This window comes from Lagopus muta, chromosome 1 (assembly GCF_023343835.1).
Source record: "Lagopus muta isolate bLagMut1 chromosome 1, bLagMut1 primary, whole genome shotgun sequence".
NCBI classification, from domain to species: domain Eukaryota; kingdom Metazoa; phylum Chordata; class Aves; order Galliformes; family Phasianidae; genus Lagopus; species Lagopus muta.
In genome coordinates, this window is record NC_064433.1 from 6,840,984 (window position 1) to 6,859,307 (window position 18,324).

The 18,324-nt window shown below is 45.3% G+C and overlaps 1 protein-coding gene across 1 annotated transcript; it reads right to left on the reverse strand.

Moving 5' to 3' along the window:
* Window positions 1-3,119: 3,119 nt before the first annotated feature.
* On the reverse strand, window positions 3,120-14,752 carry PHYH (phytanoyl-CoA 2-hydroxylase). Its single transcript, XM_048963217.1, has 9 exons — window positions 14,550-14,752; window positions 11,651-11,706; window positions 11,376-11,486; window positions 11,015-11,180; window positions 10,557-10,638; window positions 8,685-8,866; window positions 7,587-7,736; window positions 6,068-6,199; window positions 3,120-4,144 (listed from the first exon to the last, which is right to left on the reverse strand). Exons 1-9 carry the CDS (start codon window positions 14,634-14,636, stop codon window positions 4,091-4,093), a joined length of 1,020 nt encoding a protein of 339 aa, XP_048819174.1. The 5' UTR covers window positions 14,637-14,752; the 3' UTR covers window positions 3,120-4,090.
* Between the last annotated feature and the right edge of the window lie 3,572 nt (window positions 14,753-18,324).

Here is an 18,324-nt window from a genome sequence, read left to right on the forward strand (position 1 = left end):
CTCTGTGGAGTTACACCAACACACTGCACTCACTGCACGACATGCCTGCATGGATTCTAGACACCTCAGCAAAGGAAACAGTTTGGGTCTCAGCTTTGTTAAACTGCAAAAGCTTTTGAAGAGCTGAATCAGCTTTGAAAGCCTGTAGTATGGTTAATTAAGCTTCCTTTTTTCCTCATTTCTCTTGTACGAAGGTACAACTTTGATCTGCAGTAGTAGGCACCAAAACCAGGCTTCAAAACGTTTCCTCTGGCTCCTGTTCAAGTGCCTTCCTATCAAAGAGCTGAGCATGCACCAGCTGTTAGGGAGGGCAGGAGGCACAGATTCAATCTGATGTCTGAACCCTTAGTCTGGAAAAACACATCTGAACTTGAAAAAAGGATTTCCTCTGCATTTATTTTCTTTTACCAGGCTACGCAGCAGCACTTATTTTCAACATGTGAAGCATCACAAAGTGCCTCAACCAGCGGGGCTTCCTGCAAGTGCAGACAGCTGAATAAGGGAAAATGTATTCGTACCCAATGCCTGGCTTCCTTTCCACCAGTCCTAAACCATCAGCACCTCCAAAGCTGCATCCACAGAGCATGGAGGCTGATGTCCTCTTCACCACACCTGCAGCTGTCTGTGTCTGACCTCTGGGGCATGTGTTTTGGATACCTATCATTGTAGAATCTCTGTTGGGTGGAAGAGCAACTGGACTTACAGGTCCCAGCAGCGCTCCTGCACACGTGGGCTTGGCTGAGAAGGAACCAAGGAGCCCTGGTCAGCCTGGCTGTGCCCAGAGTCATTTTAGGGGGAAGGGATCAGAGCCCTCTGCATTACCAGGGTGCTGGTGAGCTGAACTGGCACAGTGTTGGGTGATCTCACCTCCGAAGTATGCTGGACCTGCTGTAGGAAGAAGCAAGCATATCTCTCATCAGGAAGGATGACTGCAGGGGTTAGATGATCAAAGAGGTCTTCAGCATCTTCGTTCCTCTGAAAGAGGAAACTTCAGCCTCAACCCATAAACGCACGAACTTTGAAAAACAAGTTCTTCACTCCCATCTCTCTCTCACACACATTCCCAGTAAGAGAGACTCAGAGTCTGGAAGCTCAAAAACAGGGACTCAGGTGGACACCTGCAGCTCTTCTCTGCAGCCATAGCTCCCTCTGCAGTCAGTTCAGCTGCACGTGTAGCACCAACAGCACAGACCCTGCCCCAGGAACTGGACAGGATGCAAAAGGTGCTCACAAAGACCCCAGAGAGTACAAGCAGGGCTGAGCAGAGCCTCCAGCCACCAGAATTCTTTTCATAGAATCATAGAACCACCAAGGTTGGAAAAGACCTAAAAGATCACCCAGTCCAACCGTTCACCTATTCCCAATAGCTCCTACTAAACCATGTCCCTCAACACAACATCCAGCCTTTCCTTGAACACCCCCAGGCTCGGTGATTCCACCACCTCCCTGGGCATCCATTCCAGTGCCTGACCACCCATTCTGAAAAGTAATACTTCCTCATGTCCAGCCTGAATCTCCCCTGCCGTAGCTTGAAACCATTCCCCCTGGTCCTATCACTAATGACACGAGAGAAGAGGCCGACCCCCAGCTCACTACAACCTCCCTTCAGGAAGTTATAGAGAGCAATGAGGTCTCCCCTGAGCCTCCTCTTCTCCAGGCTGAACATTCCCAGCTCCTTCAGCCTCTCCTCATATGGCCTGTGTTCCAGACCCCTCACCAGCTTTGTTGCCCTTCTTTGAACACGTTCCAGGGCCTCAATATCCTTCTTGCAGTGAGGGGCCCAAAACTGGACACAGTACTCGAGGTGCGGCCTCACGAGTGCTGAATATAGGGGAACAATCACCTCTCTGCTCCTGCTTGCAACGCTGTTTCTGATGCAAGCCAGGATGCCATTGGCCTTCTTGGCCACCTGGGCACACTGTCGGCTCATGTTCAGCCGAGCATCAATCAATACCCCCAGGTCCATTTCCTCTACGCAGTCCTCCAGCCACACCGCCCCAAGCCTGTAGCGTCGCCTGGGGTTGTTGTGACCAAAGTGCAGGACCCAGCATTTGGCCTTGTTGAAACTCATCCCATTGGCTCCAGCCCAGCTCTCCAGCCTGTCCAGATCCCTCTGTAGGGCCTCGCTACCCCCAGGCAGATCCACACTTCCAGCCAATTTGGTGTCATCTGCGAATTTACTGAGGGTGCACTCGATGCCCTCATCCAGGTCATCATTAAGATATTGAAGAGGACAGGCCCCAGCACCGACCCCTGGGGAACACCACTCACGACCGGTCGCCAGCTGGATTTGACTCCATTCACCACCACTCTCTGTGCCCGGCCCTCCAGCCAGCTCCTCACCCAGCCAAGAGTGTACCCATCCAAGCCTCGGGCTGCCAGCTTCTGCAGGAGAATGCTGTGGGAGACAGTGTCAAAGGCTTTGCTGAAGTCTAGGTAGACCACATCAACAGCCTTTCCCTCATCCACCAGATGGGTCACTAGATCATAGAAGGAGATCAGGTTGGTCAAACAGGACCTGCCCTTCATGAACCCATGCTGGCTAGGCCTGATCCCCTGCTCATCCCGCACATGCCGCATGATCTCCCTCAAGACGATCTGCTCCATAACCTTCCCTGGCACCGAGGTCAGGCTGACAGGCCTGTAGTTCCCCGGATCCTCCTTACTACCTTTCTTATAAATGGGAGTCACATTGGCAAGCCTCCAGTCTTCTGGGACCTCACCAGTCAACAAGGAGCGCTGACAGATGATGGAAAGCAGCTCAGCTCTCACCTCTGCCAGTTCCCTCAGCACTCTCGGGTGGATCTCATCTGGCCCCATCGACTTGTGGCAGTCCAGTTGGAGCAGTAGGTCTCTGACTGTTTCTTCCAGAAATCAGCCTGGTCTTTACTTGCTCAGATCGCACAGCAAGTAAAGACCAGGCTGAGAATGTTCAGGGTGTTTCAGAGCAGGTGTCCCTGCAGGTCTGAGATGCAGCAGCAGGGTTTGGTGCCTTGTTGGTGCCTTTACCAGGTAGAAGGGCAGAGTGGAAAAGGACTGAGGACTACGGTTTTTTACTGGGGTATACAACTCCATAGCATCGACAGGATTTCTGAATGGCAGTAACACAACACAACCTCCCAGTTTCATTTTGCTCGCATTTAATCACTGTTTCCAAAAAACAGATTCTGAAAGCAGAAGAATCCTTCAGGAGTGAAGGAAGAATACTGTGAAAGGTGAGAGATCATTTCAGTGCATGTCAATCCACCCTGCCACCCAGCACATGCTCTGAGGAAAGCCTAACCACCTCCTGGCCAGCCAATGCCAAAAGGCACGCTTGCCAAACTGCCAGCCTCAGAGCAGGACTCCCTTGTTTTACACAGCCCTACAGCAGTTGTGCAAGGCCACCAGGAGGATGCTCTGCAGGCCCAGAAGTTTCCAGCTCTATCAGACACACCTTTACCTTGTGCCAGTGCTGCTTGGTTAGCTATCATACCACACTAGGCTGTTTGAGGAATGCTGCAAGCAGTAACACTCTGCTCCACCAGTCCCATTTTTCTATCCAAGCTGCTGCTTTCCCTTTACCCAGTTTCTTGCAGGTTCCTTCTGCTGGTATCAGTATGACTTCCCCTGTGAGCTCATCCTGTACTGAAGGCTCACATGAAACTGACTCCTCGCACTTCCTTTGCATAGAACAGGATGTTGGGCAGTTTAAAAATTACAAACTTTTGCATAAATCCTTGCATAAGAATCTTATATTAATATAGCATCAGCTCAAAGGTATGTCATAGGAGAAACCTTAAAAATGAGAGTGAAAACATCAAAATGATCAAGATGATCTTTAAAGACTATTATTCTTTGATTGTCTGAAAGAGCCACAGCAAATCTGTTTTTCTAAGTTAGATTTTCCTTGACATACATCACCTGTTCATCCTCAGTGCAATTATTTTGTATTAGCATAAAACCATTTAGCAGTGCAGCATTTGGCTAAGTTACCAATGCAGAGGTCAACAAAGTGCACGTAATTCCACCTGCTGATGTGGGGTCTGTGCTTTCCCATCACAGCAGCTCATATAGGCACATTTTTCCACCCTGGTCTTCACAGGTTGTTCTACAGATTCATTCTTTCCCCTTGCACAACTCGTGCTCTGAAGGTCCAAATATCCTTCAAAACAAAAATGAGACAAAGGAAAGTCATAGTGAGACAATAAGCATCCTTTCAAATCCTAAAGATCAAGAACCAGAACAGCCAAAATTAGCACAGCTTCTACCTGCAGAACGGGGGTCATCTGCAGCTCTGACAGACTGAAAGATACCCACACTCAATTCTGGCAGGTGGCAGAAGGGAAAACATTAGCAGCACAGTGAGAATGATCCTTGCTGAAGTCGTCCTAACCTGCTTGAACACACAGTGCACTTCTGGGTGACTGAAAAAGCTCATGGCCTGACATGACTACTGCTACACATGAGCATGCAGTATTCCTTGTGCAACCAGCTGGACGTACTAAACACAAATACAGTCCCTTAGAAACCAAGTTCTGAGCAGACGCTGCTGAAGACTGCAAAGGAGTGGAAAAGACTGCTGTTTACATCCTAGAGGTAAGCCTTTGGCAAGTTCTTATCTTGGTTTCTCAAGGATTACTGCGTTCTCATCACTAGTTTTGGAAAGGTAAAATTTAGTATCTGGGCACCACTTCTTGGGAGAATGCTTTAAAGAAAAGCATAAAGCTACAAGAAAAAACAGACTCATCTAAGATAAATGGGCACACACTTGTTTCCAACTCATGACCAGAAACAAGCCTCCCTGTGTATCCATTTGAACTTCACAGGGAACTTAACTAACTCCAGGTATCAAAAGTCAATTAGCTGGAGCTGTGCAAACAATAATTAAGTCCAGGCTTGCTGAACAGAGGCTGACACCCAGCCCTACCTTGGCACGCTGTGGGAAAACAAACAACAAAAGCAACTGTGTAAAGAAAAGCCCTCTCCTCCCCAACACCCCAGACACTGCATGGATTTAAAAGGAACACGCTGCCTATCACATGTAGGCTTTACTGCCTTGCTGCTGGATGTGTGCATGTTTGAGAGCTGCTGTGGATTAAGAAATCCCTGCAACAGAGTTTATTTTTCTTCCAGTGGCTTGGAAGGATTTAGATTTGTTTTCTACTGTACGCAATGGTTTCAATTATTTAGCAAGAATCCATTACACCCATTTGTTTATCCTTTTGAGGCAGGTGTGTAACATCGCCTGCATTCCTGCTGTAACCTCAAATCTAAACAACTGATAGAGGATTATGTTTAACAACAACCAACTTCTGCAGTGAGATGTGGCTCCTTGTTTCTAAAAAGAAAATGCACCTGCCAGTTGGAGCTGAGCCCGCGAGTGGCCATACCAGCACAGAATTTACCACCCCTTATTACTGCAAATGCAGGGCAAGAGATAAACGCATCTTCTGGCTTCTATCATGTAGTCCAAGCACAACTGCAAAGAGCTCTGGTTCAGACACACTCCTCGTAACAAACCTGGAGTCAGGGGATGCAGGGAAAAGTTCTTCATAAACCTCCTTGCTCTGTGTCATTCGTGATCCCTGCCCTGAATGGTGTAAGCAGCAAATGCGAGCAGCCTTGGAACTGCAGAGTGCACGGCTCCTCCTCACTTACATTAACTCCAGCTGCAGCCACCTTGTGACTGCCTGCACAAACTCAAAATGATCTCCAAGGTCCCTTCCAACCTGAGTCATTCTGGTTCCACGATAATCCAGGTTACAGAGCAAGGGATAAAGGTACATTCACAAAATGCACTTTGATAAGCAGGGCTGCAGGAGGAACTTCTACAGCTCAAGGGGCACGAAGGAGTCGCCTAGAGAGCAGGATCACTTCTTCAGCAGAGGCAGACAGACAGCAAGAAGTCTTACCAGCAAAAGGACAAAAAAAAGAACAAAAACCCTGCAGTCATTTTCAGAATTCTGCATCTTTTATTCTGCCAAGCACTTCAGCTCCATCTGTGACACCGGAACAGCAAGAAGCACAGAACTGTTGTATGAGAGAAACTGAGCAAGGTAAAAAAGCACATATATCAAAGTCTTACCTTGAGATCCAGAGCAGGCATGCCATATCTCTTGTGTGCCATTTCTTGCATTTCCTTCTCCAGGTCTGCCTGGGTTGTGTTCTTGACATCAATATAGTGGCCATCTGAGCTGGCAAAGTGGCAGCTTATGCTCTGTGTGGGGAAATGGGCCATCATTCATTCCCAAATTGATTGCAAAAAAAGAAAATGGTAGAAAAAGCTCCCGTGTCCCAGATGACAAGCATCCCACTCCTTCCTTACTGATCAAGTCAGCAAATTCCTTCCTCCTTTCAGATTATTCCTCTAAGTGTACCCCTGGAGAAACAGTCTTGCACACACCCTTCTCTTTCTCCCCTCTTCCCATCCCTCTACTTCCACACACCAGAATTAAGTAGGATGGTTCCAGACACCCTGGAAATGATAAAGCAGCACTAAGCTTCCCATCTTAGAAGTTTTTATAAGCTTTGAGTACACTGGATTTCACTTGAGTGTTGAGCACAACAAGTCATGTTATTGCTCTTGACAACAAGCAACGCACTGCCTACTTGACCTCAGATTATCAGCAATTAAACCAGCAATCAGAGAAGCTGGAGTCAGAGCAGCTCTATGTCGGATTCTGTAATCAGTTTGTGGATAAGCAAAGTCTAGGAGAATTCAACAAATAACAGCTGGAAAAAAGAGCTATGTCATCAGCAAGCAAAATCATGACGTTTCAAAGTGCTGGACCACAACCCTGTTCAGAGAACTGCAAGAACTCATTAATTTACACCAAAAGTAGAGAAACATTTGGATTTGGCATGATGTGAGGAAGCTCCTGTGCTTTTGCAGGACACTAAATAAGGTTATGGCTCCACTATGGAGGAGAGAGCCAGCAGATGAGACTCCCAGTAGCTGATGTGCTCTCTCTGCTTTTAGGAACATGGAATGCCACCCCACTGAGCTGCTACTGGGCTCAGAGAGAGGGTCAGATGGTGGCTGATGTAGGCAAAAAATAAAATAAAATAAAATAAAATAAAATAAAATAAAATAAAATAAAATAAAATAAAATAAAATAAAATAAAATAAAATAAAATAAAATAAAATAAAATAAAATAAAATAAAATAAAATCATGAATGTAACACTGCCTGTGCTGCAGCACATGGGGGGAAATTCTGCATTGCTGCTAATGAGGAACAAAGTGTTTCAACACCTCGTTTCTGCTCCTGCTTTGTTTTCCTTAAACACCCCCACAACGTGCTATTCAGACATGCTTATACTGTAAAATACAAATCAAAAGACAACAAAAAAGAGTGTGAGCAAAAGAATATTCAGAAGCTAACAGAAAAGCTAACACATTAAGAAGTGAATCGTGGCAGTGAGGGACATGATTAGTGGTGGTGATGGGTCAGCAGTTGGACTAGATGATCTTAGAGGTATTCCCAGCCTTAATGAGTCTTTAAGATTCCAATCCAAATATTCATGAGCTTGCCAGGGGCAGAGGTGAGGTATTATTTTGGTCAGTTTAAGTATCAATAAACAGAGCATGAGTTGGTTTCTTACCTTTCGGAAACCCGATGTCTTATTTATCCCAGAGCCGTGAATGAGCAGCGGATGGAAGAACACTGTGTCTCCCTTCTCCATGACAAGGTGAACCTTGGGACTCTTCTCATCGTAATCAAGTATCCCATGAAACAGTTTGTTTGTTTTACCCTAGGAAAAATAAAATTAAAAAAAAGCCAAAAAAACTGAGTTCAAATCACTCAGTTAAAGATGGAACAAGTGCAGATTCCCAGTGGAAGGAAAAGTAGAGAGCTCCTGCTCTGTGTTCTTCTGGGCAGTATATTCAGTATGCTCAACTAAGAGCCTGCCTGCTTGCCAGCAGGTGTTCCTACTGCAAGTCTGAGGTACAACAGAATAACACTGCTTCTGTTTTCTGCAGCTCTATGCTGACAACTGAAAGTCTCTCTGCTGGAGAGAAAAGAAAAAGCACCTTCAGAGTCCAGCTCTCTGCTCCCTGTAAAACCATAATCAGTGGCTAGGCCAGGTGAGGTAGCATCTGCTCTTAAGATGAAGATAACACTAGACATTTAATCCATCCAGTTGTTTACTGTCCATTTCTCTTCTACAGGAAAGTACGTGTGCTCACCAAGCAGGAACAAATTCACTTCTGAGAGTCCTAAGACTTGGCAAGGATGCTGGAAAATGGCTGCATGTGCTTATGAAGTTGTGCCACGATGTGCCAGACTATTCAGAAGCCTTAGATCCTGACCCTGAACTAGGGGTGCAATTCATTTCCAGAAAAGGATCTGCTCCGAAACCTAGGTCCACAGCTTGGGGAGTATTCTGGAGAGTAAGCCAACATCTCTCCGTAATTTACCAGGCGTTTCTTGATGAAGAAACAAAGCAACCTCATTACACAGGGCTTTAGGTGAAGTTGGGTAGAAGAGCAAATCTGCCCAGGTTCAGGAGAGCTGCTGCTGAGTTATATGGAGTTAAGTAAACTAGGCAACTGTGCCAGAAAGCACCAATGAGTGTTTGGACAGACAGAAAAGCCGTCACTGAAAGCCTCAGCTTTGACCTGTGTACCATCCCGTTATGTGAACCCAACCCAGGTGAACCATGGCTCCAACACCCCCAAGTGCCTCCATCCAACTTTACCTCCCACTCTGGATAGCCGTGAGGCTTCAGAGGCAATGTGTGTGTCCCAGGCACGACAACCAGGCACCCGTTGTTCTCATCAGCTCTCTGCATGGCAGTCCAGGAGCACACGATGCGGTCTGCTGGCCGGAATGGGAAATAGTGCAAGTCCTGATGCATGGGGTGGAGAAAAGTCTGTTTATCTGCAACACAAGGTCAAAATCTTCAACCTCATCAAACATCATATGGTCTCTTCCGTCCTATGAAGACACTGCACTCATATCATGTCTGACGAAGGCACTGCTTGCAAGCCTTCACACGAAGACTTTGCTGACTTTATACGTGCTCCAGACCACCTCTGATTTGGAAATGAAATGAGCTAGCTTGTGCTCTCACCCCTGGAGTCCAAGACCAAGAGCACAGTTGCGCACTGAAGTCAGCAATGGCATGGAATACAGCGTGTGCCAGGAGGCTGCATGGCTGGGTGACCCTTCAGATGTCTCCTCTTTTTGGTGGCCTCCGCCACCCACATGCCAAGCTTTTGCCTTTCGCTGTCTGCTGTCCAACCTGTGAACATTTAACCTGCACGGTATTGCATAAACCTTTCCCAGTACAAGGACTTTCAACAGCAGCACTGGAAAGGCTATCAAGAAGTCATTTGATCTATTGCTGTGTTGTAAGCACAATCAGCCCTCCCTGAGCTGTGCCAACAGATGTTTGTTCAGCCTTCTCTCTTCTTGTTTTTTGTCTCCCCAGAAAGTTTACCCAGCACTCTACTAGCTTTCTTCCTACAGATTTGTTTTCCCCCTGAAGTCTAAACAAAAAATTTTTATTGAAAATTTGCTTGCTACTTCTCTTCCCACGTGGAAATGGAAACGTATCCTCCTCTTCCACACCAAAATCTTTTCAATATTAGATGCTTTATTTTGCCATGGAGTTTACACCTCGAATAGACATAGCCAGGGTGTTTTGAGTTGCCTCATCTGCCATGCTATTTAGATTTCAGGCAGCCTCAAACACTCTCCAGAGGACTGCATTTCTCCTAAAGTACTCTCAGAATTATGGAACAGCTTCTGATTTCTTGACTGCTACTGTCTTATTTTTGTATTAAGAATGCTGGGTCTCCTGCTGAATTTACAAACCAAAATAACACATCTCTTTGTGGTGTTTCTAAGATGACAGCTGGGGATGACTTTCGCAAGGTCAGTATTTTTAAATAATTCAACACATTATGTGTCTGCTCAGAACCTGCACACCCAAGCACAGGAAACACAGCTCATGTCTCACCACTGCTAAACTGAAGCAGCATGTGCAGAGCATAAGCTACCCTGACAAACTGCAACACAGATAGTCAGGTTCTCTCTTTCCCTACTCATCGCTCTCATATAAATAATGATTTAAATTTCCAGCAGCAGCCAAAGCTAGGCTTCAAAATCCTTCCTTTGGCACATGTTCAAATATCTTCATATCAAACCACTGGGCACACACCAACTGACTGTGAGGTCAGGAGCATATAAACTCTGATGATCTCTGTATTTATTGCCTTTCACTGAGGTCCACAGAAGCACTTATTTTTAACACTTTTGAAAAGTCAAGCTTAAAAGCATGTCATGTTTCCAACAGCGAGCCTTTGTGCAAGTGCAGCTGGCTGAACAGGGAGCTCGCTGGGCCACTTTGAAAATCAGTGGTGCAGCCATGAAAATAACAGTCTTTAGAAAAAACAGAGAACAGCAACAATAACAAAAAACACTTAAGATTGAAATATAATAAATGTTATCACAGTAAGTAATGATTTTAAAAAAACAGCCTATACCAAAAGGTGCCTCAATTCTGGCCAAACAAACAAGGTACACACATTAATTTCTGTATTCCTCCTTCCCAAGATCTCCTTACCAGAATCTGGAAGTTTATTTATCAGCATGGTGTGCATTGCCATTATGTTGGGCCCAGTAAAGCATTCCACGTACTTAAGGATCTACAGGGAAGACAACATTAGAAAAAAATATCAGAAACACGAGAGATGAAATTGCTGAGGGTGAGGGCACAGCAGGTGGGTCACCCAGCACAGGAGCTGATGAACACTGCCTAAGTTTCCCCTCCAGACCTCCAACCATCCTACGTTCATGCAGAACATATAGAGGATGGTTTAATATCTTTCCTGTCTTTCCTTTCTTTAACTTCTCATAAATATGTTTATGGGAGTGACATACAGAGGCTTTAAAGGATAATGGATACGGCTTTAGCAGAACCAAAAAAAGTTTCTTCAGGTAGGCATTAAACCCCAAATAAATTCATATATGCTTTTTCACAACCACTCTATTTTTATTTAAGCTTTTATTTTTATTTTTTACCTGTGGCAGAGTACAGTATCTGAACAACTCCTCATTCTCCTGGAAGTCCTGCACTTTATTAACGACGCTTTCAGTCTTGCCATACTGGGATCTCAGGGCCTCATTTTTCATAATCATAGCTCCAGGAACTCTCACCTCTTTCTTACAGATCCTTACGAACTCCTTCCTGATAGAGAGGGAGTAAGAAGATGGAGCATATTTTCACTATTTTTGGCTAAATGACTCTCCTCAAACACACCAAATCCATCAATACCACGCACACATATTCAGTTAAAGCCCAATTCATCTAGCTTCCCAGAGCTTCCCCCAGGATACTGCTGTACATAAGACCCACCAGCAGCTTGGACAAAGCATTCTGTACCTGAAGCGCTCAATGTCTTCATCAGAAACAAGCTTCTTAATAAGCAGATAACCGTTGTCTTCATAGAACTGCCTTTGCTCTGTAGTGAGGATATCATTGTCCAGAGTAAAGCTGAAAGAGACAAGGGAGACACATTATGCAGAGCAGAAGCAATGGGAGCACCAGATCCCCAACCAGTGCCTGAAGGAGATCAGTGAGAAATCTTCCCCATGGCAGGTGCTGTGGTTTTTTGGTTAGTTTGGCTTTTCCTCTCTACAAAGGACATTATAACTTACCGAAACTTCCCTGGCTGATGAACAGCACTAACGTGTGCTGAAGTAGGAATGAACGTCTGGAATGAAAATTAAGGAACTCCAGCACAAAAGAGTAGAACATCTACACATCCTGAATCCTACAGCATGGTTCACATTAAAAGAACATGCTGTGCTGGACACCTTGCTTTTGTTCTTGCTTATTCTGCTTCTGAGAGATCTTCCCCATCTTGTGAGCAGCATGCCTGGCAAAGAACTATAACTATAGTACAGCCTTGTCCACACATATAGGAAAGTCAATACAATGCCTGAGATTCCAGAGGAGGCCATAGGGTTTATCTCCAAGAACATAAAGATATTTAACGAGATGCTCATTGGAAACGTTTACTTGCCTAGTCTCCTTATGCTCTGGAGAACAGTCAAACCTATCCAAAGCCTGCACTGTCCCCTGGAGGTGCTTCTCCATCTCTCCCCTCCAATCACTGCTGTGCCGAATTCAGAGCCAGAATTCAAACGAGATGAACCTGGGGCTTCACATTCACACACAGCACTGGTGCAAAGCTGCTCTGCCTCCCTCCAAACCTATCAGGGGACGCATAGAGAAAGGAAAGCCTATGGGCCCTCCATAACAGCTCGTTTCAACTGTTTTAAATAAACACAACTGCATTATCTTATGCAGAGACAGTACAGCTCCACCCACAGAACAATTAAGCATCACTTGATAATGAACACTCACAACAGCTTTGTACAACAGTATTGAAACCTGACCCAGGGGAAAGGACAAAAGCATATATATAAAGTGAATCTCTGTGTCTGTGCTGATCCAACTGGAAGACCCCTGAGCTTTGTGATTGAGATTGCAGACCTTCCTCCATGGCTCACCACAACCTTTTCCATGTGCCATAAAGGCATGTGCTCCTCTCGTAGGCTTTGTGATCAGTTTTCTCTACAATCCATGCGCTGGGAGTCGAATACAGTGGGAGAAAATCATGGCACATGTACAGGAGCGTAGAAAAAAAAACAATGAGCCAAAGGAGGAAAACGTGATGAAAACTGGAGAGAAGAATTAAGGAAGAGGACACAGGGAATCCAGCTCAAAAGGGACCCAGCAGATCCCACTGCAAAGGGTTTTCCTTAAGGACAGCACTACTGCTGGAAGGGAGCTGTGACCTCTGGCATCTCAGTTTTGTGAAGATACAGAGTATTTAAACCATTCTCTTTCCATCACACACCATCCTCAGTTGGGAATCACCTGCTCTCAGAATAAACATTTTAACAAACTGTGCAGACAGAGTAGCACCTGGGAGCACACACAAGCAAGCAAATCCTTCTGGAAAAGGCTGAACCAGAGGCACAGCAAAGTTCAAGATCCCCAGCACCATCAGTATGTGACCTGAAGGAGTCAAACACCCACATAACACCACCTGCGTGGCTGCTTTCTGAATACACTACTTGCCTGGCACGTTTGAAGTGACCTTTAATTCTACAGCCTGTATGCTACTTTTTTTTCCTTCACTGTTCTGCAGAAATGTCTGATCTTCTAATAGACATATTCCAACATTATGAATGTTCATGTCTCTATTATACCAATCCATAAGAGCAAATACAAGAGGAAGGAGAGAGATTCTCTGGGAGGAAAAGTGACTGTCATGCTACATTCACCAAACCCACACATTAAAACAAAACCAGTACACCAAGGGGATGTAAATCAAACAAACCTATGTTCACTGGTTTCTGTCATTTCCTTTACCCACATATCTTTCTAATTCCAGCCCAGTTTAATCATAATTTTGTCCTAATCTCTTCGTATTACAGCCTTCACAGCTGGATTTACAAACAGCAGCACATGTAACTGGCTCCAGACTTGGAGGGTCCCCTGGGTTTGCCTGAAACAACGCACACCAGCCAAGCAATAATGAGGAAAAGCTCTGGGATCCCATCAGGAATTTACTCTCCCCTTACAAGCAGGGTAATTTTACTTCAGGTTTTGTTCTTGCATGCATCTTTATCAATCTGATCTAAAGGGTGACAACCCTGAGCACAAGGTGTTGGAACAATATGGTCTTCAAGTTCCTTTCCAGCCATTCCAGTCATTTTATGAGTTAACTATCCTTATGCCTTTATAGTTTTTATACATTTAGAAACTCTAACATCCTACTTAATTGCATCCTCTTCACCAATTTATCATAATTCAAACAATTTGCCAACGTTTAGATGAGAATCGGAAGCATTTTAATTTTTTTTTTTTAAGTAATATTTTTGGCAGCATCTTTAAAAACAGCATCAGCAGACAGCCTTCACTTAACTTCTGGACACGTGGAACTTTCTGTCCCAGTCACGTTTCTTTAATCTACTGTAAAACAGATCACCTCCAATGTCTGCTCACTTCCTATTCACAAGCACAGCACCAACAAAAGCTCTATGCTTTTCCTGCTGCTGGTGTCATGGTCAAAGACCATACCTGCCAGCAAGGTCTCAGGCTTGTGTGATTGCTAAACCCTGTAGGGATCATTTCCCTCAAACCCATTAATCTTTAGGAGAAATCCTCCTGCTCGCTGCTCCCATTGATGCACACCACGCTAGCCAACCCTGCTGGGCAGGCAGCTGCAACATGAACATGGTTGCGTTTCCATCGTTTTATGGTCAGACCCTGAAAAAAAAGCAAACAAAGCCACGTGCCAAGAGACAGCTAAACATCAGGTGGACACACAGCTCTGTGCTGGGCTATGGGGCTGAAGCCCAAGGGAAAACAGCAGGCAGCAAGAGGCTTTGGGGATGGGACGGCCGCTGAGCCCGTAAGGCCAGGCAGAACTCCTGGGCGCACACCAACCCTTGGAGCACGCCACCAACCCACAGCCAGGCCACGGCTCCCCAGGAGTGCCAACGTCCCTCGGGCCCTTCCCACCCAACGCACAAAGGATACGAGAGCAGGGGCTGTCCTCGTGGACAGGTGCCGCAGGATGGCGTCCAGCCGAGCCGCCGGCCCCGACCGCTTCCCCAGCTGCTCCATCGCGCTCGGCAGCCGAAGCTCTCGCCCCGCAGCCTGACCCTATATACGCTGCCGGGAGGAGCGGAGCCCCATCATGCTCTGCAGCCTTTGCCTGGGCTGCACATGCGTCAGCAGCCGTGCATGCTCAGAAAGGTTGCGAAAACGCTGCCGGAAGCTGGGAGCTGGCACGGTTTGCGAACGGGAGGGTGCGTTGGAGGCTACATAGACGCAGGGAAGCTCTGGACGTGTTTTTCTTCCTTCTCTATCAGCACTGACTGAGCTGCAAGGATTTAACCAGCCCTGTGCGGAGAGCAGTGCTTGGGCTGAGTCCATGATTGAAGCTGGCAGTTCCCTTTTAGCTCTCACGTGTGCGTGCTTACAAATGCCGCGTTCATTTCAGACTGTTGTTAGCAGCCTCTCAGCTGACTTAACGCTGTGAGTTAACTGACGTATTCAAGGAGAAGAATATAAAGGGACTGAAAGCAATCATACTTAAAACCTAAGCTCTTAAAGTTCTCATCTTTGCATGTTCCTTGCTGCCACCACAGCGTTTAGAACCACACCACTTCTCCACAGTGGACTTCAGGTCCCTCATGGCATTGTTTAGATTACCTTGTGCCATCAATGTGACAGTCCATTTATCACAGAATCACAGAATGGCCTGGGTTGAAAAGGACCACAATGATCGTTTAGTTTCAACCCCCCTGCTATGTGCAGGGTCACCAACCAGCAGACCAGGCTGCCCAGAGCCCCATCCAGCCTGGCCTTGGATGCCTCCAGGGATGGAGCATCCACAGCCTCCTTGGCAACCTGTTCCAGTGCTTCACCACCTTCTGTGGGAAAAACTTCCTCCTAACACCCAACCTAAACCTCCCGTCTCAGTTTAAGACCATCCCCCCTGTCCTATCACTGTCTCCTTTGTCCCGTTTCCCTTTGAGGCTTGTGCTGTGAAGCATGTGCTGCTGAAAGGTGAGGTTTCTCCTGCTGGAATGTGGATCCTTCATCTTTCCCCATACCCTGCTATGGGGGGTCAGGGTGTCTCTGATTACGGCAGAACAAAGCGCTGCAGGGAAACGGAGATGGATGGTAGAGCTGTGGGGGAGCAGTCTGTTCTCTCAGCTTCTCTCCCATGAGCTGGAGAAGTCTGAATAACAGCATCAGGACTGGAAAATTATGCTAAGAGATTGCATTATTGTTGCAATCCAATGTATGCCAACCTTTACACCTGTTCAGTTGGTTCATCATTCCCTTCTGCATGAGCAATCCAGACAGGTCCTGCTCCTCAAAACACAGCACTATCACTGCAGTACAGCTCCAGGAGAGTAGGTATGCTGTTGCTCCAGACCATCTTATGATGACAGGGCGTACCCCAAAACTCTGCATTCCAGCTACTTCAGGAGGCTTAAGTCAACAAGCACCTTGATAAAATGAGAGCTCAATGTATTAAGTTGCAGTGTGTTAATGCTACAGATAAACAGAAACCAAGGTATGGACAGTAAGCGATTCTGAACTCATCTCTATCCCCCAAAATCTGAATTCCTTCAAAAACCAGTGGCAAAACTCCCAGTGATTAAAGTAAAGGTGTACCATGACAAGGTGTGTAGCCTAGACTGCATTCCAGTTTCTGGCACTTGTGGCTGGCAGATCCACATTTCAATCAACATGGAACTCACGGTCATCTGGTTTGTGGCTCCCTTCTGGGACTACAAGAGAACACAGGTGTTCACACAAATGGGACAAACAAGATTAGGAACCCAAAAGAAAAAATCTCATATGACAAAAGTACTGTGTGTAGTCAGAGGCAAGTATATAGCTATAATGAAGGGACAACAGCAGCAGCTTTGACAACACACATCTCTTTACTGCCAATAAAAATCAGACCTTTGACTCATGACTGAGAATTTTCCTATAGATCAGAAGTAAACAGAAAGTTAATAGAAGTCTCCAAAATAAAATTCAAATGAGGAGGAAGGGAAAAGCAAAACACCATGGGCACAGCTTTATTACAGAAATAGTAATTATAACTGCACTGAAAGCTTTATTTATAATTCAGGTAGGTGCTGTATATATGTGCAGATACACCTTTGCAATCCAGACTGAGCCAAGAACTTAATAAATCTTCATCTGTTTCAAAATACAAATCAGAGTCCCATATAAGATAAGGCCAAACAACACTGCTCACATCAGTTATGACACACACCTGTTGCAATGCAGCTGTTTCTTCCCATCTGATAAGCTTAACAGCATCTTATGCAAAAGTGTTTTTTGAGTCTGAAAAAAATAAACAAGAAGGATGTTAGTAACTCTGCTGTGCTGATGTAGGAGCTCGAAAACTAAGATGCTTTCATAGATACATATATATATTAACACACACAAGTATATATGTGTATACATGCACACACACATTTTTAAACAACAGTTCAAGCTTCAGTTCAATGCACTTTACCCTGTGCATTGATCACAATTATTCCTTGTTAATTATTGTTTTTCTGGTAATGCTGCTGCATAAGCCAGTGTTACTGGATATTGCCAGTAGTGTAAGCAACTCCCGTGAACAGGGTGACCCTGTTACATCACATCCTAGAATGACTGAGGAGGCCTTATCCAACTGGGTACAGGGGAATGGGTGGTTGGGGTTACCACCCTTTGTTTGTACCATCACATTAACCACAACAGTCCACAACCACAGTCCACAAATAAGACTGATTTCGGGCATTGCCACCACTCTGCTGCAGTGCTGAGAAACACACTGTGACACACATGGCAAGACTCCTGCATTCACAAACTCCAAAACTAGAGAACTGTTCATTTTGTTCTATCTATACTCTATTTAACTGGGGAAAAAAAAGTTCTATTTTATTCAGTAACTTAAAAAGAACGTTACAGAGCCAATCATTTCCAGACCCACTGATATGCTTCACTGAAGTACAGACTGAATGTCATGAACCTACAAGAAGAAGCAAGGAGGAGATTCTCTGTTAAGATAACCGATGATGACATTTGTATTTTTATTAAAACCAATGGCATTTAACAGCAGCTGTGTCTTTGCAAATATTTTTAGTGCTATGTCTGTCAGTTTACCAAGTTTTATTGAACACTTTTATACAGCTGTTTTGCATTTGGCTTTTAGTTTTAATGTTTTCATTAAATCACAAAACTAATAAAAACGAAACAATCAAAATTTCTATGGCAGTACTGAGATGGTTCTAATGCATAGCATTGTAACTTAATAAGCATCTCAACTGACTATTAAAATCCACACTATGATCAGAACTATTATTCCAAAGATGAGGTCTTCTGAAAGCCTAATTTACTGCAGTGGGAAGTGGCAGCTGCTGCAATTCAGCAAAATGAGCCTTTTAAACTTCGATGTGAAGGAAAACAGATGTAGATGAGGCAGTAACACCGAATTTGCCACCAACACATAAGTTCACTTTTCATCATCAGAAGCTTCAAGAAGGGCTTTTTGCAGACACATTAGGAGGAGAAGGGAGACAAAAGAAAATGTGGACCCTGCATAGAATAACTAGAGGGAGGCTAGAAAAAACAGGCGTGGAAAAAGTCAAGGGACCTGATACCTTTCCTGCCTTGGGCATTGCTGGCATGGTCTGTCCTCTGGCTTCCCAGGTTTCTAAGCCAAGCAATGAGGTTCCAGAACACAAAGCATCACCTGTGCTGCAGAAGACTGAGCAAGGGACCAGTTAAGCAA